The 16,898-nt window shown below is 43.0% G+C and overlaps 1 protein-coding gene across 1 annotated transcript in view; it reads left to right on the top strand.

Moving 5' to 3' along the window:
- The window catches only part of LOC309443964 (cell surface hyaluronidase CEMIP2-like), a gene marked incomplete at its 5' end in the record, with an annotated part of 46,161 nt that extends 29,860 nt beyond the window's left edge, over nt 1-16,301 (top strand). Inside the window, 6 exons of the mRNA XM_082061379.1 lie at nt 7,791-7,973; nt 9,915-10,143; nt 10,890-10,991; nt 12,337-12,497; nt 13,776-13,885; nt 15,949-16,301. Of these exons, the coding sequence (XP_081917505.1) occupies nt 7,791-7,973; nt 9,915-10,143; nt 10,890-10,991; nt 12,337-12,497; nt 13,776-13,885; nt 15,949-16,169 (1,006 nt within the window). The remainder of the gene's footprint in view (nt 1-7,790; nt 7,974-9,914; nt 10,144-10,889; nt 10,992-12,336; nt 12,498-13,775; nt 13,886-15,948) is intronic.
- Between the last annotated feature and the right edge of the window lie 597 nt (nt 16,302-16,898).

The raw sequence follows: 16,898 nt of genomic DNA, 5'->3' as shown, positions 1-16,898 counted from the left end.
ACTGTGAGACTGAGGGCTGATGCAATGGCAATGGTGAAATGTCCAGACTTCATGCAAAAACACAGGGAAATGATCTTCCTGTAGAAGGGTAAAGCAGTTGAGGTGAAAAAGAGGGTTTATGGGTTTGAAGGAAATCAAGTGCCTGCTTAAGCAGTTCCATGTATGATCTTTATTAAACATTGTTTTCTAATCATTTTTGGAATGGAAGAAATCTCAGATTGTGGAGCCCAGAGTAATCAGACCTAGAAAATCAGGAAGACTTTTACTTATCTCAAGTGGCTTTATGCTTTGTTTGTTGCTTTTAAATCCAAAATACTGAATAATGTGCCAAAAATGCGAGCCCTTAAAATAGTAACATCTGTGTAGAATATCTGTGGTGCAAACCAAAAAATGTTTGATGAACTTCAACAGCAATATTCTAGGATTAATAATTTCAAACACAATCTGAGTGAACAATGAAACTATTTTTAGTCTTGTCATTGTAAAATGATGGATAGATATACCCGGGATGCTGCCTTTGCAGATAGACAGCCCTTGTGCTTCTGGAGTGATTTGCTCTGTGCTGGCTGAAGGAAGGTCAGAGGGGAAATAAGGAATTTGACAGGGAGATGTGTCCCAGGATTTGGATTGCTGTGGAGGTCAGGAGTAGCACTGATGTTGAATACTTGCACGATTAACCCTTTCCCTGCTTCTGAAGTGCTGTAGAAAGCTCTGATACAAGTCATGCCAGTTCGGATGTCTATTATGAGACTGGAACGTCCGGATTCCTCAGGTGGGCAGGACTTGTTGGGGATGAATTCATGTGACTCAGCTGAAACTGGCAGCGCTGCTTTCTGCGAGCTGTGGATCTTGTCCGGTGAGCTCAGCGGCTCCGCTGTTGGGTTTACTGAGCAGAGGAGGGCACTAGTTTGAGCACAGACACCAAGCAGATCTTTTTCTTTCTACCTTGGGCACCTGAAGGGCTGCTGCTGCACTTGTGTCTTCCTTGTGCTAATTCAAGCCATGTTTAAAGTAATTCTTCAGTTTCTTCTCTTCCATTGAAATATGTAGCTAAACCAAACACTATCGCTGTGTCTCCACATGCTGCCATCTGTGGCCGTGTGGTGCAAATGAGCTGTTTGATGCACACCATGTTTCCTTCCAAGGAGAGGTATGGTAGACTTGTTTGCATTAGCCACTAGCTGACTGATAGGCAAATATAAAGGCATGGCGGAGACCTGCAGGCTGTGTTTTCAGGCTGCTGGGGAACATAGCTGTCTCAGCAGAAATGCCCTTTTTAAGCTGTAGATAGGGTTGTCTGTCTAATGGCTGGGTGTTTCCCTATGAGGATGAGAAGACGGCTGGGTATTGAGGCTTGTGGATAGAGGTATTGCAGGACAAGTAGCTTCTGAAGGTTTTGGCAAGTGAACAGAAGGAGAGCGCCGGCTGGAATTTTAATGACCAGCAATGAAGTGCGCTTCAGAACCAGTGCAGATCTGCTGAGGATTGCGCTCATCGGGCATAAATCGTGTGTGAAACCTTCATGAACAGGGACCTCAGACCTCTTCTCCATGGGCTTCATCTCTTTGTTAGAGCGGTTTCTCCCCCTCAGAGCTGTTTGTAGGTTTTCTTGTTGTTTTTTTCCTGCTGCACAGAAGTATGTGAATTATTTGCAAGACTGAGTTAAGGGCTTTGCTCACATTACTATCCTGAAGCACAAAGGCCAGCAGAGAGCATCAAGCTTGTTACCAGAGCGGGGAGAGGCTGTTAAGCCAGGAGGAGAGCAAGGAAAACATTATTCAGTTGCAAGCAAGTGCCTTCTTTCAGGTGCTGGAAAACAGTACAAAGATTGGCACTTCATATAGTAAACAAAGTCAGAAAAGAAGTCCTTCAATTTAATGACTTAGGCTTTATGCATGTGCAAATTTTCTAATCACAGGAGAAGCTAAGGCAAATACTATTATCAAAGGCACAGAGCTGTTCAGTGAATCAGCCAGACTGCTTTGTGCTATCAGCACATCTAAAGATAAGAATTAAATCTCCTCAAAACACATATCTGAAGTATAGTGTAATAAGTTGTGCTGTTGAAGCAGCCTGAAAAGCAGTGGCAATTAGATTAAACATTCCTTGTTTTTAATGAGCACAGGCAAATATCTCTATACTTGGTCTGTTAAGGCTCAGAGGGAAGGGTTTTCCCTTATTAGGGCTCTCTGCTCTGGTTTGACAGAATTCAGAGAAATGTGAGCAGCTAACTGGATAAAGAGGGTATTTTTTTGTAGGTAGATTGCCACAGTTCTGCAAGCAGGGGCTTTCCTTCATACTGCATGTCTCCCAACAGATGCTGGCTCCAAGGACAGTGCAGGAACCTTCCCTGGGCTCTCTCCATCAGCATCCCTCTTAGCTTCCCCTGGAGAGGTGCAGCGAGGCTTATAACATTGATGTTCTTCGGTGCCTTTTGCAGGATCCTTATGAAAGCCTTAAAAAAACCCATAAAAATTGGTGGAGGAATGCCAAATTTCTTGTCAGCAGCAAGCAAAAGGGCAGATGTCCATGTGTGTGCTTGGGCACGTGTCCAGCCTTTCCCCTGCTGCCGTGTTTGCGCAGGGATGGGCACAGGTGCACAGCTCAACTCCTCTATTTGCTAGGCTGGAGTTCTGCGCTAGTGCTTGTTATCATATTCACCAGTGAATAATGTAAATTATCTGAAAATTCAAGAGCCTGGAATGAGTTTGTGTTTAAATTCTTCATTAAAAGTAGTGGAGCCTTTGGACACTGGGTGATATGAAGCCTCAAGGATGCTGCATCTCATCCAAAGGTGAAGATTTCAGTGCAGGCAAACTTCTGCAGCCCATGTCTGCACTGAGACTCTGGGGGACTCGTTATATTTGTATTTGTCAGGGTTGTGTCAGGTGTTTTTCCTACAGCTTCTTAATCAATGCCAGAATGATTCATACTTTCAGCTACTTGTCATTTTTGTGATTAAATTCCTTAGCAGTGATAAGGTCTAGAGGGAAACAAAGATAACGAGACAAGGCTAGAATGTACTTGTTGCAGACTTGCCCAGTTTATGGATATTTCCTAAACTGTTTCTTCTTCAGATTAGTTCTAAAGGAGCTTTTTCTCCTGCTTCCCAGATTGATAAATGCACAGGAAGGCAAAATTAGTATTTCAAAGCAGAGCTAACAGTTTAAGGCTGTGACTGCTTGCTTGTAACTTGTACGTACATGAGTTCTGACCTCAATCTGCCCAGATCTGGATGTAATACAAGTAACACCAACTCCATTTCCAATAATAATAAGTAAAGTGCTACTTGGGTTTCATAGCCTGCCCCTCTTGATAACATCTGTAATTCAGAGTTAATCATCTGCACAACACAGAAGTCAGCAGATATATTTGAATTCCCTTCTGTCTATTTAAATCCCTTAAATTACTCACAGGTCAGCCCGTGGATGAAAGCCACAAGATTTTTTTTTTTTTTTTTAATTGGAAAGAAGCTAAAACATTTGCTAGAACACCAGGTTGCAGATTGTGCTGTTTTAGTACAGCTGGGCCAAAGCTGGTGCTGACATGGCCAAGTCTGAGTGATCCTACAGCCCTGTCTTTGCCTCCCACCTGCAGTCCTTGCTGCAGGTTATTAGGCAGATAAACTAAACCAGTGCCAGTCTTAGGTTAATGGTTGGACTCGATGATCTTGAGGGTCTCTTCCAACCACAATGATTCTGTGATTCTCCTGGCCCATGGAGTGGGGTTTGTGGCTCCTCAGGACCACCAGTCTCTTCTGACCTGATGTATCCAAGACACAGCAGCAGGAAAAAACAAAATACACAATAGTTAGCACTAGAGTACCTGGGAATACATTAAAAAAAAAAAAAGTACAAATTGAACTGGGATGTGATTCCTTCATGAAAACATGTAGGGTGGGAAAAAAGACAATAAGATGATGTACTGTATTTAAACACAGGAAGTTCTTATATTTGCTTGAATGCAATTGTCCGTGAGCCAAATGCTGGCTGAGTCAAACCCTGGTTTCATGAGTATCAGCAGAAGCGTACCTCAGGGCAGGATCCCGTTCATAATTTGTTGAGCTTCACAAAAGCAAAAATCATTCTTTTTGCCTAAGGAGGCACATGGGTAAAACAAAAAATTTTAATTTATATTAAGAGATGGCCAATGCTTTTGAATTTTTAATGGCATTTCCTAAATGGCAACATTTAGGAAAGACATTTAAATCCCAATACACACAACTCTAGTTAACTAAACACATACCGAAGTTGTTACTATCCCTGCAGCAAGTGGTCTTCCAGAAGAGTCTATCCTTAATAACAAGGTCCTGAAAAAGAATTGCTGGATGTTCGCCCAGTAGCCATGTGCATCATTGCAGGGGGTTTGCATGAGTTTAATGGACTTGAGTTGAAGGCAGAAAATTAAAAAGAAATCTAGAAAAAGGGAAGGAGTGACAGCTGCAGGGAGCCAGTGGGAAATGTGGGTTTGAGGATAAGAGCTTGAACTGGGAAAATGTGGTAAGGATGTAGCCAGGTTCCTCTCAACCCTTTCTCCACTCTTCTTGGCAGCTGTGAGATGTGTGGGTATTTCTCACGTCATTTTCCCCACCAGTGGTGTTGGTTGGAGGGGAGGTGTCTTGTCCTGAAAACAGGTTTTGTGCCAGAGGAGATTCAGTCGGTGCTGGGCAGGTTGTTGTCAGGTTGGGAAACATATTTTGGAGATAAAAACCAGCTGTATCTTGACTGAGAGTGAGGAACATTGACCTCCTGTGATTTGTTTGTGGGACGATTTGGAGGCTGAATGGTGACTTTGCTTTTTTTGTCTTTTAAAGTTCAAAATTCAGCCTGTGAGGGACTAACTTACTGAAGTAGTACGTAGGGATTTCTGCTTGGTTCCCATATTATGAACAGTAAAGTTCCTGTTCCTTGCTTCTAAAATGGACTGAACTTTATCACTAGAAAAGGCTGTGAACACAGTTACTTAAATAGCTCAGGTTAGTTTCCTACACATGCTAATATGACTTTAACTTAGCTGACAGCTAATTCTAAAGTCAGACTTTCCACCTGAGAATATTTTTGTTTCTCTTGCAAGAAACTCCTAAGAATGAAAGCTTAAAGAATTAAAAGAAAAGTCATGTATGTTGCTGTATTGACTACATTGGACAGCATTTTGTTTATCAATAGTCTGACTTTCATCCCTTGTGTTTTAAGTTATTTTTTTCCCTTTGTTTGTGCTGGTTTTAAGCATAAGAGCATCTAAAGCTACAGAGGTTCCCACAGCATTCAGGCAGGGGTCTGAAATTACTCTGAATTTGGGATCTACTATTAATTCAGTGTTTTCTCTTCTTGCTAGTGCTGTGTGTGTCCCCAAGCCTCGGGGCATCTGCAAAGATCCCAGCTGATGTGCTGGTACTGAGACCAGCAGAATGAGGGCTTATTTTTCTTATTCTGTCTGCAAATATTCAACCCAGAGTAGCAGCTGGTAAATAAGACAGGATGGAGAGGTTTTAAGCAGAGATATAATGTAGGACAACAGTTCATTGCCCACCCTGAAGAAGATGAAGGCTTCCCGCACTTGAGACCCACCCAGGAGGTCCTTGGTGACCGGTGCCTGAGGACCTGAGGACCATTCCACAGTAGCTCAGTTTCTTGCTTTGCTTTTCCTGGAGATGGTGGAGCCCCATTCAGCCACACAGGCAGGTATTTGGGAGGGTTTACAGTGGATTTTGTAGAGGCTAAAGAAACAGAACTGAAGTAAAGAACTAAATAGGAAGCTGTTAAAATACCACTCAATTAAGGAGAAAATAACCACCTTATTCTTTCCTATATTTACATGAAGGATAACTTCTAATACCTTCTCTTCTCACATCTCCTCCCAAGCTCTTTGTTGTGGGAATGTACTTATTTCCATCTCTTCCTCCCCAAGCTCCAAGGGAGGTGCTTTTCATTTGATTTTTTTTCTATCTTGATATAATTTATTTCAATGTTTTACCCAGCCTGCTCACATGCACACTAGGCACTCATATTCCCAAATCCACTGGTGATCCAGGACAGTTACAGCTGTGGATTTTTTCACACTTTCTTTTCCTTTCACCCTCCAATTCCCTCTTCTAGTGCCTTTCTCATTACGTGGGGAAGTGACAGTCAATGTAGTGCAGCACCAAAGCTGCTTCCCAGCATCTGAGGGAGCTGATGAGCCCTTTTTGTGATGGTGTCTTCAGGGGATGAAAATGTGCTAACACAATGCAAATCACCCTTATGGAACAGCCAAAATGTCTTGGGACTGTGTCCTAAAAATATTCCACAAACATGGCTCTGGTACATTTCTTTCATTTCCTCTAGTTGGAGGCCAAATAATCTGAAAATATATCTGTTTTCTAGCTGTCCTGTGTTATGACACAGCTGGAGTTGGTTAAAATCTAGAGGGCAGTATCTGGCTTAAGCTGATGTGTCTTTGTGCAGCTTTGATTTATTATTCTAGAACAGCCTGTCCCCTCTTCCATCCTATAGGTCGTTTTGTTTTGTTTTAATGAGAAAACCAGAGAAAGACTGAAATAGCTTTGGTTTTGTGCTCTCCATGTGTAACACAAAGTAGAGATCTAGGCATGCAGATTCCCAGATTTCTCTGAATAGAAGCGGTTTCACCCCATTGATCGCTCTGTAGGCAGTGATGGGTGGTGGGTCATTTCAGGGGAGCCTTTGGAGAAAGTTTGTCTTCCTGAGCTTCGTAGGACCCAGAAAGACAGCTGATGAAGGTGGTATTTGTCTTTCTTTGAGCCAAATTGATATTCCCACATTTAACCAGGAAGCCAGGTAATTAAAATAATAAATTTAAAGCCTGGATGGTTTTGGTATTATAAAGAAAGCTAATCACAGTACTGGTTCAGGCTAATTATCTTGGTATTCAGCTTTTCTTTTCAAGTGTAAACTTCTTGTGGCTTTCTGCTTTGTACAGCACAAGAGCATCCCACAGACAGGAAAGGGTGTTGGGTTTTGTGGAAGATCCTTCCCGTCTGCATCCAAATTGCACCGTGACTGCATCTTTTGGCTGAGTTGTGTAACAAAGGTATCTAGTTTGGAGCCAGTTTTTCTCACCATGAGGATGGTGATGCAAATCACAGGATAATTGAGAGTTATGGGGGAAATTTTTGTAAATGTGCATGCTGAAATTGTGATACACAAGAGTTAAAAGATGATTTAACTTTACCCTTAGTTATTCTAAACTGATGTTGAAGAAAGAGAAGGGGAGAGGGAGATTTTAATGGAAACCATAATAATAAACTTTGCTGTAAAGGGAAGGAAGCAGGTCTCTTTAGACCATGGCTCTGGTTCAAGTCAGAGATTACTTTCTAATTCCTGAATCTGTGCCCCTGGTGAAACGTCTGCTGGATGCCGGTTCCCTCTCCTGCTGCAGCTCCAGATGAACTAAAACAAGCCCCGGCTGCCTTGGGAGATGTGAGAGTGTATGTGACCGGTTGTACCTCAGGCTTACAGGGCAAGGAAGAGAAAAATTTCTGGGTTTAAGCCACCCTGGCACCTGACTCAAAGTCCTCCAAGGTCAGCCGGGGTCCCTGGATCAGACCTTTGTAATAAGCAGCCATTGTTTCCAGACAAAGCAAAAAAAAAAAAAAAGTGATTTTCTTTGGCTTTGAGGATTTGCTGTGTTTTTCTAAAGGAGGAATAGAACCTCAAAGGACATTCTTCTGTTTTCCCCTGAAGACTGTACTCTTGGCTGGAGACCATCTCCCCTGTACTCAGGCCCTTAAGTGCGCTTTCTCTCTTTCCCCTGCCTCTCCTTTTTGCCGACAGAGGAGACTGGCTGCACGTTGCCCTCTGCTATCCCCGGGACACCGTGTTCCAGGTGGTGGCAGATGTCTACCAGCGGGGGACAGGGATGGTGCACAGCGTAAGACACCACCTCGCTGCTCCTTCCCGGGCCAGCGTTCTCAACGGGACCGGCCAGCGGCTCTTCTACTTCGACAGAGCATCAGGGTGAGCCCTGTGTTGCCCCAGAGGGTCCCTCAAAGAAAACCTTCGGGGTCTTTCTCTTACCAGCCTCAGTGTCTCCTTTGCCTTTCTCAAAGTTAAAAATTGAGGCTCACTCATCTTGTATGGTCTTTTCACTTATTTCAGGTCAAAATCCTTTATAGGCTGGGGTATCTGGAGTAGGTCTATTTCCTTATCACCAAGCAGTGATTTGCAATCCTGTTATGAAAATTGCTGACTTCTTGCCTGGATTTAGCTCCCTTGAGGCATCGCTGCTGCTCAGATCACTGCAGGTGTGGGTGCAACATAAATATTTGTTTAAATCCATTGCACCCAAAGGGCTGTGAAAAGGAGTCCTCTCGTGACTGTGGCAACTTCAACACTGAGGTAGTTTGGGAAGTTTCAACTTCTTCATATTCCCATGATGAGAGATTTCTAAAACCATCACATTCTAAAAGTTAAATCTCATGAAAAAAACAGGAGAGCCCCATAGTACATCTCTTATTTTGAGGGCATGAAGAGAGTCCTGGAGATCTTGCACTACCTTTATAAGACTCTAGGACACCTTTGGTTAAAAAAAAACATTGCAAAACTTTGTTTCTCAGTCAGCTAAAATAGTTAGGGAGGAAAAAAGTGTTTTGTGGTTTAACCATGGGTCCCATGATACTTCACCTGACTAAGTAGCTACTTCAGGAATCAATCCACAAATGCCAGATTTGAAAATAAGATGGGATATATTTATTCATTCAACCATAACACATGAGCAATCAAATCCCGGAATGCCTGCCCCGCTAACCAGGCTCCTTGATGGCCAGGTCTCTCTCATCATAGGAATTGTGAAATAACAATTTGCTAATCCTCCATTTCTTTTTTATTTTTTTTTTTTTTTTCTTTTTAAAGCCCAAATTCTGTAAACAGGTTGTTTACTACTGAATAGTGGGGAAAATGGTTACACATGTGGGTCTCTGGAGGAAGAGCCATAGGTTGCCAGCAGCCATCTGGTCCCAGTAGATGCAGATTGATGGGTCTAACCTAACTTAATTCTGGCAGTGTCAGCCTTTTGGTTTTCTGTTTAATTCAGCAGTGATTTTTTTAGCCTTTCAGAGTACAGAAGCGAGGGGATTGGCTTTTTTATTTTCCTGTTGTTGTTTTTTAGACTTTATTTCATAATGAGTGGGATATTTCTCCTTCTTTTTTTAACCCCACATGCTGGATCCTTGGACAAGAACCAAGCTTACTCATTCTTTCTTCCAGACAAATAGAAACAAATATTTAGCTTAAAAAGAAAGAGAAAGAAAAATCCCTTTAAAGCTCAAGTATCTTTTTGATCCTGGAGCTGAAGTGAGCTGTTTATATAATTTCCTCAGCCTGAACTGCAGAACGGACACAATTGAAAACATACTTAGAACAGGCAGCAAAAAATATGAACTCCAAAGGCCAGAGGACCTGGCTGCCTTGGAGCTGTTGTCACGCGTGCCTTGGGCTGAGCTCTGCCTGCGGGCCAGGACCGGGCGATGCGGAGAGCCCAAGGGGGGATGCTGGTATTTCCAGGCAAACCTGTCCCCTTCTGCATGACGGCCCGAGCGCTGCTGTTGCTCTTTATCTGGTGGGATGCCACCATGCCTGGGGACAGCACGGGGTGCCTGGGGCTGGGGGGTGTCTGCCCCACACGGTGCTTGCCTGGGGAAGGCAGATGGCTGGGGTGTATGGGCTAAAAGTGCTGCAGGTCTTGTCACGGCAGGATGAGAGGGGAGCTCAACCTACATCCCTGCAGGACCCATTTTGCCACGGCTGTGCTGCATTACGCTGGTCTAAGACAGGGTTGGTTTGTTTTGTTGGGAAATGGCAGGGATAATGTAATTTAGCAAGTGCAGACCCCGCTTCTACTCAGCTTTTTCCTCTAAACCACGTGGTGGTTCTGATCCCTCTGTTCGCTCTCATTTGTAGGTACCTGTTTATTCACCTGCAAGCCCATGAAGCTCGGAAAGGACACAGTTACTGCTCTCGGCAAGGCTGTGAACGTATTAAAATCATGGCGCATATGTACTCAGGGGACTCCTGGAGCTGTGACCCAAACCCTTTCCCGCAGAGGCCAGCGGGTGCCCAGCGCCCCGTGTCCCAGCGCCCCGTGTCCCAGCGCCCGGCTGGGCCGTGCCGGGCGTGCGGGGCTCCGCAGGTACCTGCTGCCCCAAACAGCATCTGAGGTGACGCCGTGAATGTGCATCCACGTGAGGTCAAAAAAGCCACAGGGAATTCCCACATGCGAATGTGCACAGCACCACGTAACCTGTGTAGAGGGAAGGGTTTTGCTCTGAATTTCTGCAACTTTTTGTACTATGCTTCAAAGATAGCCTGAAAAAAAATACCCAAATGGAAGCAGGTGAATGCACGTTCACGGCGCCTTTTTTTCTCCATTTCTTTCTTTTAAACAAGAAAAAAAAACGACTCTTAAGAGGGCTCAGATGGGATTAGCTTTGAATTCCAAAGTATGACATTGCTTCTGAATTTCAAACTGGGAAGTAATTCTGGTTAATAGGAATAACTGGAAAATTAGAGCCAAGTTCTCTTGTCATTTACTGTAAATTCACCCCGCTCTAAATCCTGTAGAATTGTTTCAGGCTCATATAAATCTGCCCTTGAGTTTGTAGCCAGACAAAATATATGAAATTCATATTCAACTTTTAAACTTACTTAGTGGCAGAGTGACCATCAGAGGTCCCTTCCAACCAGCGTTGCCACAATCCTTTGATAAATGGTGTCTTAATAGTAAGCACTTACTTGTGAACCAGGATCATAGTTTGAAAAAAAGAATTTATAAACTTTTGAGATCATATATACGAACATTGGTACCTGGTGTCATTTTGTTGATGGAAACCACTTAGCAAGGCATTTTTTAAGTTTCTGTCTCTGGTGTCATTGCAGGTTGCTATCACTAGCACACCCTCATTCGAGTATACAAGAATCCAGATCCAGTCTCTCAGCAGGGTGGACATACAGAACCACTTGACATCTGCATTCATTAAGGTATGTTGTATTTTACTGCATTTGAAATGGGGATTTGAAACAGGGGAAACTTTATCTCCAAGGATAGTTACTGCAAAGTCTTGCTGAGCCTTGGCAAAAGGAAATGGGAAGTTCCCCTGGAAGAGGCAAGTGTATTGTTCTCCCTTACAATTAACTCCATTAATGTCACTGGGAGTTCGTATTCTATTCAGATGAGGATTTGAGCCCTTAGGAAGAAGAATTAACACCACCACTGTAAAGTAGACTAAGGAAAACACACCAGAACTCATTGTTTATAAAGGATGTAGGGACAAAAACAAGTTTGTTTTTCCGATTTTCTCTGCTGGCATTGCACTAGAAGATAAAAATAACTATATTTCACTGCTGATGGGGTTTAGAGCTGTCAGGTTGCCCCTACACATGCCTTATATGTCTGTCTAGAGGGTGAAGGTGACTGGAATCACGCTTGCAAGGGTACTGTCCAGCCTTACATGCCTGTATGCTACTGAGTTATAATTAATGCTAACAAATGCCAAGCAAAGCTGCCACAGCATCCTTAAGGAGCCAGAGCAGCCAAGATTTCTTGCCACGTGCACCGGCTGCATCATGAAAAATTTATTCAAACCCATTAGCAAGCAGGTGTTAGTGGAGGCAGCATCCTCACCCGCGGTGAAGTGGAGGTTGTGTCTGTCTCCCGGGATGCTGGGGAGATGCGCCAGTGCCAGGCACCTCAGAGAACCATTGTCTTTCTAAAAGCGAATATCGTGACACGTCCTGAGAGGTGTAGCCTGGGGAAGAAGCCCTTGCTGTAGGAAAGGGAGTAGGAGCCACTTGTGCTACAACTCCTTTGAGACACTGGGGCAGCCTTACTAAGAAGGAATATTTTGGGTTTGATATTTACATTTCCAGGGAAAACAAAAAAAGTCCATATGTCGCTTCTATTCCCCCATCTGCTGTCTCAGCACCTCTCCCTTGTTCTGTGGTCAAATCTGCTTCGCCAAGTGACAGTAATTTCCCCTACATGGAAAGCAACTGTTTTAAGACTGAACTAAGCATTTTATTCCCAAGATTCTTGGCTTCCCAAATGTATCTTCCTAATATACAAACGATGCTGATGACCTCATTCTTATGGTTTTGTACCCCACTGGGTTTATCAGTGCCATTGGGAACTAAGGGTTTTGCTTCCTCCTGCCACTGACCATCTATAAATTATGTCACTTCATCTGCACTTATTATACATTTTAAATTATAGGGTTTAAAAGCTTGGTATTTTCCTCGCTTGTCGCTCTCTTCTTATGGAAAAGCAGGATCAGAGTCTGAAGTCCTCCAGCCTGCCTCCATAAAACCTCCCTGGTTTTTGTTGCAGATAAATGACACAGTTTTCCTGTTCAATAGCCGTGGGATATTCTTCATGGTGTTGGATGTGTGTTCAGGAGCAGTTGTGAGCAGGCGGCACTTTGCCACGGTTACTGGTGAAAACGCCGCTAATGCAATAACCGATTATGTTCAAACATTTATAAAAGAGAGGTAAGCAAACTGCTTCATGTAGCGACCCGTGGCTGATAGAAAAAGAAAGGAAAATGACCTACTTTCATAACCCAACCTGTGCTCTGAAGAAATCTGGCACAGATTAAATACGTGCAAATCCCAGATATCACGCAGATAATAAGAGAAGCAGTGTCTCTCTCCCAGGATTGCACAGATTAGAGCAGAGACAGCTTCTCTGGAAAACTGGCAATTCCTTCTAAATTAACCATTAATTTTCCAGCATGGAGTAGATAAGGTTCTTGCAATGACATTTGCAACACTGTGTACCTACCCTGGTGTCCAGCAATTTCCTGGCAGCCGATGATTCAGTTTTCCAGTTCTGAAATGAGCTGGTTTCTGTTTACTCTTACTGATTGTTTTTGCCTCTTGTGACAGATGAAAATCATAGGTGTGCCAGATTTTCCAACAGGACTTTTCTGGGGTGAACCAACGAATAGACCTGCCTGCCTGCGGGCTCTGTTACCTTGCATGTGTCCTGGCAATGGTCTGGATCATCTCTGTTTGTGTCTGTCTCACATTCCTTGTGGTTTTATGTGTCGCCACATAAACACGGAACAACAGAGATTTATAGATAAATTCTTGGCTGCTGGCAGAAGCAGGTCAAATAACCAGAAAACAGACTTTCAGTCCAAGATATTTCCAAGCAGTTCATGACCAAAGATTTGAACACTCCTGAGTTATTACATCTGTATTTATGCACATGAGTATGTACACATACAAAACGTGCATGAAGTGACATATATCCATGTGATGCCTGTACGTTCAGTCTGATTTTCTACTAAGATGTGTATTTTGCAAGTCAAGGCATTCAGCTAAATGCAACCAGTTGTGCAACCTGCAATTAATTGCAGGTTCAATTCACTGGGGACTAAAAGCTCATCTGTGAGGGCCAAAGCCAGACTGAGGCTTGACTGAAAATCAAACCCAGCAGATAGATGGTTTCAGAGTCTCAGGACTGTACAGCAACTCAATTTCTTCTGCATCCGAATGTCACGATCCCATGAGAGATGCGCTTGCAAACAGGCATTTGTGCTCGTTTTGCTTCCATGTGAAGCACAGGTTTAATTTAGGAACATTTAAACAGAGGCTTAAGCTTAGTAAAGCTTATGTGTGATTGAAATCAAGGTGAGTTAAGTGTGTTCTCAAGGTTAAACAAGCTCTTAAGTACTTTTCTGAATTAGATGCTTAAATATCTTGCAGAGTCTGGATGAACTTAATATTTTGCAGTCATGCAGTAATTACTGTCCTTCTTTTCAGATCACTTGTTCTTGTGTGCTCTAGAGATATTGCAGAGGAGGCGGGGAGCTCTGAAATGTCTGTTTTTACCAGGTTAGGTTCAGCAAAGCCTATTGTCTTCCACAAGGAAGGTAAATATTTATTTTACCATGTTTCTTTCGCTTAAGAATTACTGGTGTGTTTCCCTACCAAAAATGTACACATACTGATAGAGCATTTATTAATATATTTCCCACCACAATATTACAGTATAACCTAGTTGAAACCTCTTGGCTCAAGGGCGGTGAGAAGTACAAGGGATATTTTGGGGATTTGACCCTACTTTGCCAGTGAGAAGCTGCATGCTGCAAATTTTCACCCTAAAGGAAACTTGAATTTCTAACCAAAAAGGCCAACCAAACAAAAAAAATCATTTGGTACAGAGTACATTTCTAGAACACAAGGAAAAACAGTCATAAACTGAAAGGTTGATCAAAAAGAAAATAGCCTGAAGTGAAATAGGTGCTATTTGCTTTTTTGAGGGAAGGAAGGTGAAATCACCAGTTTTTGAAAGTTCTTATTACAGTTTTACCTTGGATTGCTGCAAGAAATCCATTGGTATCATTGGTGCAGGTAATTCATGCTTGAGTCCAGCTTTGAATGAATAATTGGAGTGATAAGGAAATCAGGAAAACAACCAGCTTGATTCAGGTTTCATTTGCAGCCTCTCAAGCAGAGATCAGCTGTAGAACTGGCTGTATTTGCAGCCTCTTCTTTTTCTTGGGGGCTTGGGGATTTTTTTCCCCTACTGCTATATTGAAATTTATATCAATTTCTAGTTCAAGTTTCAAAACTCATTGCTATGACCCTTCCAGGGAAGGACAGCATAGTCTTTACAGCAGAGAGAATGATTTCACTTTGGTGCCTGTTTGATTCCAGAGAAGCTGTTTTTTCTTTCATCCTTTTAAAAGCAAAAATTTGAGGGTTTCTTTTTTGTTTTTCATCCCGAAACTTCATTGCTTCATTCTTTCATCAAAGCCCTGAATACTTTTGAAAGGAATTTTTTGATTAAAAAGCAATCTTTTTTGTTTGTTTTGTCCAACTTTGTTCCCTGAACCACCTGTGCTGCTCGCTTGGGTGCAGCATTTCCAGGTCATTTTGGGAGCTCAGTTCAACCTTCAGCTCCGACTGCTCCTGGGACACAAAAAGCAGCAACCAGGGCCACCGCTGTCCTGGGGACACACTGGTTGATGGTCATCTCCTTCCCCGCCATTTCAGTGGGATGCTGGTGTCTGGCCATGGGACCGAGCCGCTTCTTGCCCATCACTTGCCACCCCCATTTTGCTTTTCCTAAGGGCAAGATTTTTCATCACCGTGTCTGCCCTGATTTCCAGTCTGGGTAATTATGTTCTGCTTCACGAGCTTTCTCCCGCTGATTCAGGTATGCGCACTATGCGACTTCACAGTTCCAAAAGTGATCGCACACAGAACTGGTCCACACTGGGAGGCTGCGTTTCAGGGCAGGCTGGAGCATTTCTCCCGAGTACATGTTGTTTTTGCCAGCGATAATGCAAAAAAACCCCCCATCCCCTTAACCCCAGTGGGATCAGGATTTAGAGTCTTGTTGCCTGGTTTTTGCAAAATCTTATTTAAATTAGAAGTGTTTACAGGAATAGTCTCGATCCAACCAGCTGCAAATAGCCTTGGGAGTCTTTGCAATGAAAAGCATAATATAAACACAAGACATTATTATTAAAATGGAAGAATACATAATGCCTTTGTACTTTGTGACAGCAGAGGACCAGAGCAGAGTCGGCATGGGGAATAATAGTTCAGGCATAACAGGAAGAAAGTGATGTAAACTAATAAAAGAAGGATTCGAAGTACCTAACCATCTTCATGTAGTCAAATATGAAAAAGTACCAATGCTTAAAGATAAAGAGTAAACCAATAGTCCAGCTAACTGACATCTGGGAACTTGTCTTAGCTTATTGAAATACCTGCAGATCTGGGATGCAGTGAGGTTATGGCTTCAGCAAGGCTCGTTCTCTCTTCCATCGCCCTTTTACTCTCTTAAATGTTCTGTTATTTTAATTCAAGGAAAAAGAAAGAAGGGCTACGAAGTTTCCATGATATGTGGAGGGAGTTGGTGCTGTGCTGCTAGTAAGTGAACTGACCCATCCAGAGGGTCACTCTCTTTGTGTCTGTTTTTCAGGGAGTTTTGCCATGCTTGGCTATAAAGGACAAGCCAGACCCTCCTGGATTAAAGTCCTTAATCATGCTGGTTATCAGAAAGCTGCTTCTCTACAGCATTATGTTCCCTTGAAGCTGAAAGAATATCAATGTCCAGCGAATGCTGATGAATCGGTAAAATTCTCTTCTTCTCAGAAGCCCTGGGAGCACATGTCTGCAGAGGCTGGGGCACCCCGGGATTAGCATCATGGGGGCTACTCCAGCCAGGCAAGGCCCACTGCTGACACCAAAACCTCCTCTTGTTTTTACGGGATTGTACCAAACCGATGGTGTTCACTTGTATATTTTATAACTAATAAATATATTCTCATTTTACCCACTGTGGTGGAGCTTTATTTTTCACGCAGTGCTGTGCAGGGCAGGAAAAGCCTGTGGGCTGCCCTTTCCAAGGAGAAGTGTTTCAACGTATCTACGATTTGGTATCAAAAGGTAAGTTTTAAAGGAAAAAGCCTGCTCTCTGATATCACAAGGACTGGAAATAAATGAAATTCGGCGTGGAAACTTTAGCAACACCAGGGAAAGAGATGAACTTCAGCAGAGGTAGGGAATTCTCCATTCAGTCCCGTTTCCCCTCCATTCATGTCTGCTTTTGAATATCTAAGTGTCCATCTGCTGTGGCATCTTAAGTGAACTCAGTAACATCTGTGTAGTAAGCATGCAGTGATCTTACAATAATATCTTCTAATCAAACCGAATATCTAGAGTGCAACAGGGAGTTATAAATGTGTTTCTGTCTCTAGCTAATGACTGGTGAAATTATGTTTGTCCAACTGATGTGAACAATTAATTAAAGACCTACAGGAATAAAACTCAGGATAAAGTATGTGCTGTGTAAAGTCTTGCATTCCTTTCAGACAATGCTCATATTGATTTTCTGCTCCCATTGAGGACTGAAATACTGTCCGTATTAGT

Source organism: Streptopelia decaocto (assembly GCF_964273445.1).
Source record: "Streptopelia decaocto genome assembly, chromosome: 9".
Classification (NCBI taxonomy): domain Eukaryota; kingdom Metazoa; phylum Chordata; class Aves; order Columbiformes; family Columbidae; genus Streptopelia; species Streptopelia decaocto.
Note: the sequence above shows the minus strand (reverse complement) of the source record. Positions and strands in the feature narration are given on the sequence as shown.